At 34.4% G+C, this 12,941-nt stretch overlaps 2 protein-coding genes across 2 annotated transcripts; one reads left to right on the top strand and one right to left on the bottom strand.

The window, feature by feature from the left end:
- Positions 1–572: 572 nt before the first annotated feature.
- Positions 573–1,214, top strand: LOC143613890 (large ribosomal subunit protein eL42-like; the record flags this gene model as incomplete). The annotated part of the gene is made up of 3 exons (XM_077087485.1): positions 573–752; positions 854–928; positions 999–1,214. Coding segments are annotated over 3 exons (315 nt in total), but the record flags the coding sequence as incomplete, so codon positions are not given.
- A 2,857-nt stretch (positions 1,215–4,071) lies between these two features.
- LOC143613891 (putative LRR receptor-like serine/threonine-protein kinase At4g30520) lies at positions 4,072–10,009 on the bottom strand. Its single transcript, XM_077087486.1, has 11 exons — positions 9,868–10,009; positions 9,638–9,770; positions 9,464–9,535; positions 8,681–8,824; positions 8,438–8,509; positions 7,277–7,336; positions 7,025–7,125; positions 6,813–6,947; positions 6,174–6,518; positions 5,010–5,393; positions 4,072–4,658 (listed from the first exon to the last, which is right to left on the bottom strand). Exons 1-11 carry the CDS (start codon positions 9,959–9,961, stop codon positions 4,306–4,308), a joined length of 1,893 nt encoding a protein of 630 aa, XP_076943601.1. The 5' UTR covers positions 9,962–10,009; the 3' UTR covers positions 4,072–4,305.
- Positions 10,010–12,941: the final 2,932 nt, after the last annotated feature.

Here is a 12,941-nt window from a genome sequence, read left to right as displayed (position 1 = left end):
ATCAGTTCCTACTTGCTACAGTTGTTATTGTCGCAAAAGGTTAATTTGTTAATAGGAGGTGAATATACTGAATTGTTAGTGTTAAGGGGCTATATATATAAATTCTGCATGATACTAAAATTACCGATATCCCACCGATATCTCACTGTGATAACCGATTTCTCAAATATTGGTCCTCGGCCGATATCTGATATTTTTCCGCATCAACTGCTTAAATTATTATTAGTAAGATTATTGGTATTGATTTGTCTGTTTTGTGGCTTAAATAAGATCAGTAGATACCCACCGTCTGACTAGCGTCTTGCGAGTTAGTCAACACTGTAAAACTTACAAACTTCTGAACATTTCAGAAAGTGAAAACTAAAATCTTTGTACTAATCAACCACAAATGTCAGCGCAATTGTGCTATTTTTTATGCTTGGATTTTACACTTTGTTGAAGAAGATAAACTATTATTATTGTGAGTAAGACAGTTTGATTTGTTTGTCTTGTAGCTACAATAAGATCACTTGTACTTGCTTATCTTTATAATTGAAATTGTTGTGTGATTATATTTTGTTTTTTATTTGTAGGTGAACGTTCCCAAGACGAAGAAGACTTACTGCAAGAACAAGGAATGCAGAAAGCATACCTTGCATAAGGTCACCCAATACAAGAAGGGTAAGGATAGTTTGGCTGCACAAGGGAAGCGTCGTTATGACAGGAAACAATCCGGTTATGGTGGTCAAACCAAGCCCGTCTTTCACAAGAAGGTGAGTCTATATTTCCATCTAAGTTTTATATTATATTGGTTCAAAATGCTCTAAGTTTGTTAGATTTAATAACTTTATTTATGATTGATGGTATGATTTAGGCAAAAACCACAAAGAAGATTGTGCTAAGGTTGCAATGCCAAGGTTGCAAGCATGTCTCACAGCACCCGATTAAGGTAATATTTTATATTTTATAGTTTGTGTGTTTGGTTGTTTGCTTATGTTTTGATCGTTTTTTTTGTGCAGAGGTGCAAGCATTTTGAAATCGGTGGAGACAAGAAGGGAAAGGGAACTTCTCTTTTCTAAGCGTCTTGTTGTGTGCGTGCTTGCAGCTACTACTATTCATATTCTGATTTTAGCAGACTTTTGTGTTTTAAGTTTTTGATACTTATATTGCAAGTTTCTGTTTTTGCTTTGATACATCTGTATGGAGAAATGGAAATCTTGTGTTTTTGACTGTTTTAGTGTGTGTTGGTTGCTATTTTTTACTTGAGCAAGTTGTATGTGATATGTTGCCTTGCGTGTTTTAGATGTAAACATGGTGGTTTTGTTTGGAACCGAATTGATTTTAACTGTAGCCAACATTTTTTCTAGCATTAAGCTGTTAAGGCATCATTAGATCATAAGCATTAACCTTTTCATTTTAGTAAAACAACTGTTTCACAAGATAGTTTTCTTTGTTTCCGTGTTTCAATTCCATTTTCAATGTGTTTGGTTGGCAAATGAATTTGAATTTGATTTGATTTCATCAAATTTCTTTAATTGAAATGATTTTACAATTTACAAATCCTTCCGGCATGTGAAATTGTGAAGGATTCATCCAACCTGTTTACATGTCCGGCTCCGATTTCGCATTAAATGCTGGTTGCATGTGGCGCCAGCCAACGCACTTTAACGAGCCTAGGTTAATAAGCGTGGACACAAGTTAACTCTAGTACAACGTCTAAGATCTGTTGTACATTGATAAATATCACATATGTAGTGAAACAAAAGTTGCCAAAAGATCGCAATAGTCTTAACTAATTCTTAATATTTAGAAACAAAAAACCAAGCGCGGGGCGGGGCGTAAGGTAACTAACGCATATGCTATTTATTTTACTTTTTTTTTAAATTAAAAATATAAAATAGGATTAAGCAGGTCATGAGCATGTTAACATGTGTTTAACCTGTTTGAACACAAATTTAGCCATGTCTTAAACTTGTCAAACTATTTAAGACTTCAAGATAAAATGTAATAAGCTCAAACCCAAACTTGTTTAGCCACATGTCGTTTGTCGTGTATACAGGTCCGTATCAGAAATTGCTAGGCCTATACATTATGTCTAAATATATAACGTATTAGGAAGTTTTGGTGGATCATACCTTCATGATGTTATTTACATTACTTGTTTTGTGCAACTCGCGCCTATTGTATCTAGGAAGTTTTGGTGGATCTGTGTTGTGGTAAGATCCGTGTTTTCACTTGACCCGTTTACTAATGAATTGGTATATTGAGGTTTTTTGTCTATCATATCTCTAACGTGTTTTCACTTGACCAGTATCAGAAATTGTATTAAAAACATAAGATATCATAGAATTTCATGACACGCTAATCATTTGTTAGACATGTTACACGACCTGCCCATTTGGCCATCTTTATCGGTTTATAACTTTATGCTAATTTACAGGAAGTTGAAGAGGATGAAAAGACTCGGAAGAAAAGAGAGAAGATGGAGAAGAAAGCTTCGAGGGGAAAATTTGTTAAAGCAAAAGGTCATTAGTTAAAATTTTTATAACGTGTTCGTCTGTTAATTGTAATGGACTAGAATTTCGCTAACGGCTTTTGAATTCGGGATTATCATTGAGATATGTAGATACAATTTTTAAGCATATGTGATATTAGATCTTATTTTGTATTATCATCAATGAATAACATAACTCAAAACCAAGCATCAAAACACAATAATTTAGTTTGTTCCCTACAATCATGAGTTATGTGTTATTTTATATAAACAAGTTACTAGATGTGGTTAATATAATAAAAGTGAACTACGGTTTTCGTCTATGTGGTTTGTCCAAATATGTGTTTTAGTGCAATAGTTTTAAATTTGTGATTTCCGTCCCTGTGGTTTCGTTTCCCTTGCAATTAAACCTGAATTAAGTAATCTGTTAAGTCTGGTCGTTAAACCCATCAGCGTGTCCTTCACATGAGGGACAGTTTTGTCCTTTTTTTACCCAAAATACACCCCGGTTCACGTGAGGGGCTGGGGTGTATTTTGGGAAAAAAGGACAAAACCGTCCCTCACATGAAGGACACGCTGATGGGTTTAACGATCATACTTAACGGAATTAGTGAATTCAGGTTTAATTGAAAGTTAAATGAAACCACATGGTCGAAAATCACAAATTTAAAACTATTGGACTAAACCGTAGATTTGAACAAATCACATGGACGAAACCGCAGTTCACTCGTATAATAATTTGTTATATTATGTATAAGGGAAAAAAGAAAAGATAAGCCTTATTGATATTGATGGAGCAAGCTTTATGACTCAAACCTCAACCTTAATGACTCAAAACATCACAAGTGAATAATTTTTTAGATAGAATTACCTTTTCATGAATCATTATTTTGTAGCATGAGGGTTGAATTGGAATATTTTTGCCAATTATGTTATTATTCCATCTTCTACTTTTGTTTGGTGAGAGTGGTATTGGAGTGGTGCCAATAAAGCTATAAATAATATAAATAAAATAGGCTTTTATATTTAAAATGTAATTGAATCACCTATTTTTTTCAATTTTAAAATGTATGTTAAAATGTAGGATAATTAAAACTAGTTTATAAACAATTGAACATAACTATTAGTTATTATTATTAAGAGTAAAAGTAAAAAATTATATTTAAACTTGTTTTGTTTTTTTGAAAAAAAATAAATATATAACTAAAATGGAAAGCAGTGAGAACAAGATGGGCATGACAGGAAAAGGAAACCTTGTCTCTACCAACTTTTGGTCAATACTTCACTTTTGCTTTGGGACATGCACACATTAAATATATATATAATTATAAAGAAAAAAAATAAAGAAATCAAATACTAACTTTTAATATTGCTAGTTGATTATAAGTTTAGTTTAATATCAAAAACATTTTGCATAACTATTTTGTATTCATATACAGTCATACCATAAATATTTGTATATATAGTAAATTTCCTGAAGTGAAAAGAAATTTAATATTCAACCAAAATTTCACATATAAATGGAGTTCAAATTAAAAAAAAAAAAGTTAACCAACTTTATACATACCAAAACACATCCAATGATAATAGAACATAAGTAAATAAACATCACACTTAACTTCTTCTACACCTATTCTCCTAATATTAGCTTTGAAAAATAATTTAGACCCTAATAATAAGCCATAATAAAACTAAAAAAATATCAAACCTATTTACCAAATATACATCCCCAATTCTTTATATAACCCTTTAAATACTAAAAAAAAATAAAAAATCACCAAATGTAACACTATTCTCTTAACCTTCCTATTTGAGTATGCAACATTTGATAATCATCTAGGACCAGAGAGTTCCATGGCATGGGGATCATGGTCATCATCCATCAACATCACTCCAAGCATGCTTGATGTATAGTAATCATCATTGTCTTCAAGTTTTTGGACCATACCATTCTTTCTTATAGTGTTAGGATTTATATTACTATGTGTTGCGGCCCATTTTTCGGCTAAACCATCCCCCTCTAGCATCCTAACAACCTCGGACATCTTTGGTCGATGGGCAGGGGTGTACTGAGTACAAAGTAACGCCACTTGTAACATCTCATGCACGTCGATTTGATCATAGTTCGTTCCAAGCTCTTTGTCTGCAAAAAGTTCGACTTTTTTCTCTTGGTGTGCTTTTTTACCTGAAATGAAACGTTTTCGATGCTTAGAACACTTGTACGTTGTGCATTGATGGCTTTAAGTTGTGCAAGGTGTACAATATGGATGTATGTGAAACACTTTGGTCCATATTCCAAGTGTACAAGTTGGTCAATATGCTGTTAGACTTGTACCTTGTGCATCAAGGACTTGTACCTTGCAATTGTATAAGTTGTCATTGCATGTCTAGCATGTCTAGGCCATGTGACCATATGGTACAGTTGGTAGACTTACTCTTAACTACTAGTCCAAAGAGTACAAGTTACCGATGCATGTCGACGAATAGTACAACTAAGTAATGCGCACACAAATAAAAAAATTTCTAGTTAAAAAACTTACCCATTCGAGCATCGCGCCTTTCTGATTAACCGTTTTCCCAAACTCGAACGCTCTCATTCCCGTTATGAGTTCCAACAACAAAATCCCAAAACCGAAAACATTGGTTTTCTCTGAAGATTGGCCCGTGGAGAGATATTCTGGTGCAATGTGGCCCACGGTACCACGAACCTCAGTTGTAACATGTGAGTCAGCATGGTCAAGGAGTTTAGCCAGCCCAAAGTCGCCCACCACGGCCTCGTTGAACTCGTCTAAGAGAACGTTAGCCGCCTTCACGTCTCGGTGGATGATTTTTGGGTCACATTGCTCATGTAGATATAATAAACCGCGTGCAGCCTCAATCGCGATTCTTTTACGTGTGTTCCAATCTAGTGGCGGTTTACCTGAACATTAATGTTTAAAAAGGAATCAAACAAATACCATATATTTGAATCAACCTGAACCAATTTTGGCCCGAACAAAAGTTGTCCTTTTCAAAACGGCCCGTTTAGATCCTAACCAAAATGTATTTTTTTTAAGTGGCCCATTTTGACCCTAACAAAACGACTTTTTTTAAGTGCCCGATTTGAGCCGAACCAAATTGATTTTTTTAACTGGCCCATTTTGACCCGAACCAATAAAATTTTTTAAGTGGCCCGTTTTGACCCGAACCAATTTGATTGTTTTTAAAGTGGCCGTTTTCATACGAACTGATTTTCACTCGAACCCATTTTGACCTGGCATCCAATCCGACCTGCCCGTTTTGACCCGAACAAAAAAAAATTTATAAGTGGCCCGTCTTGACCTGAACTAAATTGATTTTTTTTAAGTGGTCCGTTTTGACCTGAACTCAATTTCACTCTAACCCGTTTGACCAAACCAAGTCTGACCCTAACCCGTTTTGACCCATCATCCAACCCGACTCGCCCATTTTGCCAGATTTATGTTTGATCATGTTTCAAGATTTCTTGAAGGACCACAATAACATGAAACACCAAAATAGTGTACCAACTCTTAACCACTTTCACATAGTACCCAAAACACATCCCACGTTTACTTTTGAAAATGTCAACTGCGACCCACACACATATCATAAAGTTTCCATTTTTATAAGGTCAACCTTTGACTCATGTTGACTTTTGGATAATAATACAGTAGACTATGTTATATTACAAAGTACAAACCTCTAAGCCTTGAAGCCACACTGCCATTAGCCATGAAAGGATAAACCAGGAGCCGTTCAACCGGGGTGGCGCAGTAGCTGATCAACCGGAGCAAGTTCCGATGAACCGCTAGGCTAATAAGCTCCAGTTCGGTCCGAAATTGTGACTCTCCAGCGGTCCCATTAATATCTTTCAAACGTTTGACCGCAATCATAGTCCCGTCTCCTAGTTTTGCTTTGTAAACGTTACCGAATCCTCCGGCTCCTAGGATGTTTTTTGAGTTGAAATTGTCGGTTGCGCATTGAAGTTCTTTAAATGTGAAGCTTCTTAAGTTGCCTAAGTTCATTAGACCCTCTTCTGGTATATCTGATTGTATCATTTAAACAAAGTAATAGTTAGTATAGAACTATAGATCACATGAAGATTGAAGTTTACATGTTTGACTTTTGTGGTCAACCCTGGATTTTTGTCGCCTAAAATTTAGTATGCATACTTAATAGATTTAGCATCAAAGTTTCTGAGTATATATAAAGTGTTACATACTTGAACATATCTATGAAATTGTGAAAAAAAAATGTAAATATAATATCGAAAAATGTAACTGAAAACGGGATCCGTTGACCTTGAAAGTCAAATGTGACAAAAGGGATATAACTATACCATTAATGTCAAGAATGCTTTGCTTTTGGTTTCGGCTTCTCTTCCACAAGAGAACTCCAAGTGATGCAAGGAGAAGAGCAAGACATCCGAGGCTGATTCCAAGCGCGATTGCTACTCGTTTTGACTTACTTTTTCCTGAAATTTTGCAACCTTTAGAGAGAGAAACTTGGTTTAGAGACAGAAAGAGGATCAAATGATTAAAAAGTTTATACCTGATGATGGATTGAGCTCAAAAGAAAGAGGCTCGGGCAAAGTTGACCCGTAACAACCTTCATTAGCCTGGGTTCCACATATCATAGGATTGCCCACAATGCTGTTCAAGAAACACATAAAGATTGCATTTTTATATCATTATATCAAGAAAAGAGCATAATATAATCAAGAAATTCAACCGGGTCAACAAAAAAACCGTTCTTGGTAGTTGGTTGACCCGTTTCATATCTACAAGATTCATGCATACTTACTTAAATGTTCTTGCTGAAAACTTTGGAACAGGACCACTGAGATTGTTGTTTGACAAATCCCTGAAATGAACAAATGTTATAAATGATACAATGATTTCAAACCGAAATAAAGAGTGCTACTATATGTAAACCACTGGCAATCATCATACGGGCCGTATAAACAAAGTTAAACGGCTGTATGGCCTTTGCCAGTGGTGTGTGCATATCAGTCGCTTATGTGTCGGTCTAACAGATCATACGGGCCTGTACGATTTGTAAGAACACCAACTCATACGGCTCGTATAAACATTTTGGCCCATATAACGTGTTCAATGATGTGCACTGTCACATCAGTCGATTCTGTGTCAGTCAAACACATCATGCAATGCATACGATTTGTAAGAACATCAAACCATACGGATCATAAAATATTTTGGCCCGTATGATTTGTAAGAACACCAACTCTTACAACCCGTATAAACATTTTGGCCCGTATGATGTGTTCAAGGATGTGCACTGTCACATCAGTCGATTCTGTGTCAGTCAAACACATCATGCAATGCCATTTGTAAGAACATCAAACCATACAGATCATAAAATATTTTGGCCCATATGACGTGTTCAATGATGTGCACTGCCACAAATGTCGATTCTTTGTCAGTCAAACACATCATACAATACGTACGATTTGTAAGAACATCAAACCATACGGATCATAAAATATTTTGGCCCGTATGGTTTGTAAGAACACCAACTCATACGGCCCGTATAAATATATTGGCCCGTATGACCGTATAATTTGTAAGGGGTTGTTATATTCGAACACCACCCCCAAGGCGTGTTAATAAGTATATACGGCTCGTATAGGGGTTATACGAGTCGTACAGCTTTTGCATAACTGACAAATGTACTTTATGACAGCTTTTTCAGTCAATACGAGTCGTATAGGTTCTATATGAACCGTATAGACTGAGACACGCTCCGACACAGTATGGCTTAATTCTGGCCTATACGGCTCATATAGCCCCTATACGACTCGTATAGAAGCACCTGGTGTTTAAATAACCTATGTGGTGTGGGAATAGCTATGCCTTTTGTAAGAACAACAACTCATATAACACAAATAAAGATTTTCCCTAAGTGACAAAAAAAATAATAAATTAAATAAATAAATAAACTCACAAGAGTGCTAGTTGAGGAAGGGAAGCCAAGGACAAAGGAATAGCTCCAAATAAGGTGTTGTTATTCAACCTTCTACTCATTACATGACAAAATCAAAAACAAACATGGGGTCAAATAATATCAAATCAAGAAAAACAAAATCAAACAATTCAACGGTCAATTTAACTTAAAAACAAAAATTGACCCATCAAAGATTATGTCTCAATTAAGGAGTTTAAGAGAGAGAAATTTCAAATCACTCACAAATATTGCAAATCATTCAAAAGACCAAGTGACTCAGGCACATGACCAGTCAACTTATTATTTGAAAGGTCCAATGTTTGTAGCTTTGGAAGGTGTCCTATGCCCACCGGAATTTGGCCGGAGATATTGTTATTCTGCAATAACCTGTTATAATCTTCATCAAATTAGCCACCTTTTTATTTTTTATAACATTTTCAAGAATGTTATCAATATTTTTTTCCAGAAAACACAATTTTTTATCAACATTTCAACAAAGCACCCTTTTTTTTTGACATTTTCAAGAATGTTTTCAAGAAAACAAATTTAAAAAATTTACACTTGAAAACAATCTGTTATAATCATCAACAAAATACCCACTTTTTATTTATTTATTTATTATTATTAATTATTTTTTGATATTTTCAAGAATGTTTTCAAGATAACATAAATTTATAAAAACTTGCCCTTGACAACAACTTGTTATAATCATCATGTTCACGAGTCGAGCCAAGGTGGGTTCGAGCTCAAGCTCAAAAGTTAACGAGCTCGAGCTTGAAGTAAAACGAGCTTATGATCGAGCCAACGAGCCGAGCCATGGCCCGAGCTGAGCACAGTTTCGTTTCAAATCAAGTTATTTTAGCTAGTTTTATACGACTTTTTTTAGCTAGCCACGAGCCCGAGCTTCAAGCCGCGAGCTTTTTGAACAGGCTATTCATCAACAAATTACCCATTTTGTTTTATTTTTTTATATTTGTTTTTACTTCTATAAAATTTTCAAGAAAACCCAAAATTTATAAAACTTACACTTGACGCAGGTTTGTAAGATTAGCAATAACCCCTGACAATATTCCTGATAAACCCTGACTAGGAGCTCCACTGCAACAAAACCCACAAAGGGTTTTAGAAAATTAAATAAAACAGTAAAAATATTTAATATACAAATACAATAAATGTATAAATATGTTAAAAATAACATACAATCCAGTAACAAGATTATCATTTGAGCAAGTAATCATAGCCCAGCTACAAGGGTCAACAGAATCTTCATCCCAATTGCTAAAAGCCCCATGAGGATCATTCAACCCATTTTTAATCAAAATCAAAGATACAACTGCACACATAGTTTCAGATCAAGATATTAAAAACCCATGTAGACAATCAAAAACCCATATCAAAAATATAAAAAAATTTAAAAAATTGATCAAAACCTTCAGGGTTTCTTGCTTCATAACACAGAGACAGAGGAAACAGGGGAAGAAAACAGAGGATGAAGAAATTGAGAATTTTGAAAGATTGAAGCATGGTTATTATTCAATGCAGGTGAAATACATTTAATTGTGAAGAAATATAAAGAGGGTATATGTAAAAAAAAATGTTTTTTTTTTTTTTTGGGAATACAAGATTTTAATTTTTGTCTGCAATTTTGGGTAAGTTTATTGCAATATTGTTGTAATTGGAAGAGTGTTATTTGTACAGAGAGAGAATCAGGTGGGGTATGATATGGTAGTGGTGTCAGTGACAGTGAGTGAGGGGTGTAAAGTGTAAATTATGAGCTTCAAGATGCTTTAATGGCTAACGTGCGCAGGTTTGGCTAACATGCGCTTATTCCTTTTCTTTCTTTCTTTAAATTAAATTAGTCACTTTCTTTTTCTTTTTACTGTTGCTATTGTGGTAATAGATGAAGCAAAGCAAAGCAAAGAGTAAAAAAAGATTTAATAATTATATTTTATACAACTTAATTCATTTTATCAATTACTCTTTTTATTAGACTAGTTGTTTTGGTTTAACACGGGGCATCACCATTATCTGTGTTGGAGCCATCTGACACGTTGTCTTGTGCTGCATCATGTTCACCGCTTCAAGTGTAAACTGGCTAGCGACGCTACCTTCGTGCCCCTATGGCACGGTGTTGTTAGCCACAACAGCCAGCCTGAATAAGTTAATTTTGTTGTTTATGGATTTTTTAAGAAACTATTTTTGTTTATTATTTTTCTTTCAGAAAAACACTGTTCAATTTTTATGCATTTCAATTTTTATAATAGGTGAATATAAAGTTGATATGTGAAATTAGTTGAATTATCTCATAATTCATTATGTAATTATGTAAATATACAATAAGGATACCTCTATGAAAAAGTACTAGCACCCTTTTTGGTTATGCGAATTTACGACATGAAAACAAAGCCATGCGAGGTTGATCGTGTATGAATTATGAAGGGGTAACCTAGCTTTCATCAAGAAAATAATATTTGTTGTGAAAATATTAAAAACGGACGAGTTTTATACATTTCAAAGTACTTTTATTGCAAGTAAACATAAAGTTTTTAATGGCATGAAGGCTTTGAGGTTCCCATGGATCATCAACCACAATTTTTTTTATGTAGTAACTATGGTGTAATTTTAATTTCGTGATTTGATTTTATTTGATGAAGTTTTGGTACCCTTTTTGTACCGTCTAGCTTGTTGCTAGTTTTTACTAAGATGTAAAATCTCATCTTCGTTTATAATATATGTTAGCATAAACTAGATACGTGGAGCCGTAAAGTATTTCATTACCTTTAACTTAACGACGTATAAATATACAACAAGAGTAGTCGTTTTCTTGATTTTCTCGAACAAATTTAGTTTTAGCATCAAACATATTTCATAATCATATAAAACATTTGAACTTTAGTAGAAGAATTTGTATAAATATATTTGATACGATTGGTAGGAGAATATAGGGAATCATGAATTATTAAGAATGTGATCGACTAAGATGTGATATAAGATGAGATGAAATGGATGGGATAAGACTACACTACACCCTGCCTACTGCCTCCTTATCATTACTTCCCTCCAACTCTATTTGCTTTTCTTCTTGTACCATTTAAATCCACAATACACCCAAACACACCATTTTTCATTCACAGGATTTTTTTTCTTTATTATAATTGTACAATTTATATTTTTAACAATAAAATTGGGAAGAAGACTACAAAACTTTATATATAAAAAGGCAAAAAAATGTATTTTGACAATCTTCCTAATTACATCGTTCAAATTGTAGAATTATAATAAGTTCATATTTTATATCACTTGTGTTTAAATACTGATCATGTTAAGGGGATTAGGAATGAGGAGTCAAAAGTTTAAAGAAAATAGGATGTGAGTTGTGGATATTCATAAGATTAGGAACAAGGGAGTTACACGAGTACACGACATCTAAATCATGTTAGCACTTGTTACGAATCTCTACATCTTCAAAACCTTACATGAATTCTTGTCTAAACTGATAAAAATTCGTTTAATCAGGGTCAGTTGTAGATTTTGAATACCATATGCGACTATTAAATGTGCCTTTAAAAAAAGACCTTTTTTAGAAGTTCTTTTATGAAAGCACAATCGTTAGTACTTCTTGCCTAGGCTGAGCTTGATGCCTTACCAAGCTAGCTCGCTCTACTTAATTTTAAAACGAGCTGAAATTTCGGCTTGTTTATTACCAAGCAAACTCGACTTGGCTCGCTTTTATCTGAGATTCAGGCACTAATTAAACTTGTTTATCATGTTCAATTCAGGTACAAGTTCTAAATAAAGAAGATGATAAACTTTCTTATTTGGGTCATGTGAGATCGCCCACCTAGCATATCGAATTATCTCGGCCTTGGGTTGACACAAAATTACTCTTGTCGTGGTACTTATTTTATAGACTTGCTACAACATATTATATGTATTTTTTAAGGTATATTGGTTTTTATTAATCTCAACTATCATCTTTTGGTCGCTGCCGATCCCAACAAATGAATTGGCTGCTGACAGTCCCGTCTTTTAATGCATTTGTTCCCAATGGTCTGCGACTAACAGAATCCTAAGGCCGTTACTTGCATGCCGCCGGAAAAATGTTTTTGGCCGGAAAAGTCACATTTTTTACCGGAAAACTCAACCTTAACACTACCTAAACACCACCACCACCACCAAAGGACGCACTACCAACCAACTATCACCACTTGAGCACTACCAACCGATTCTGACGACTGTTATAGGGTTATGGCGAGCTCAATAATTTGGGCTTTTACTAGAAAAAAGTTCCTAAAGGTCCGATCTAAGGTACAAAGATGTTTAAGATGAAAATGTTAATTTTTCCGGGAAAAATGTGAGTTTTCCGGCTAAAAACGCTTTTCATGCGACTTGCAGCTAACGACGCTAGAATTCTGTTAGTCGCAGACCGTTATAAACAAATATGATAAAAAGTGATATTGTTATCTGCCAATTCACTAGTTGGGACCGGCAACAACCAAAAAAT

This window comes from Bidens hawaiensis, unplaced genomic scaffold, assembly GCF_021521415.1.
Source record: "Bidens hawaiensis isolate Kalapana, Puna unplaced genomic scaffold, B.hawaiensis_p1.1 tig00038512_1, whole genome shotgun sequence".
Classification (NCBI taxonomy): Eukaryota; Viridiplantae; Streptophyta; class Magnoliopsida; order Asterales; family Asteraceae; genus Bidens; species Bidens hawaiensis.
Note: the sequence above shows the minus strand (reverse complement) of the source record. Positions and strands in the feature narration are given on the sequence as shown.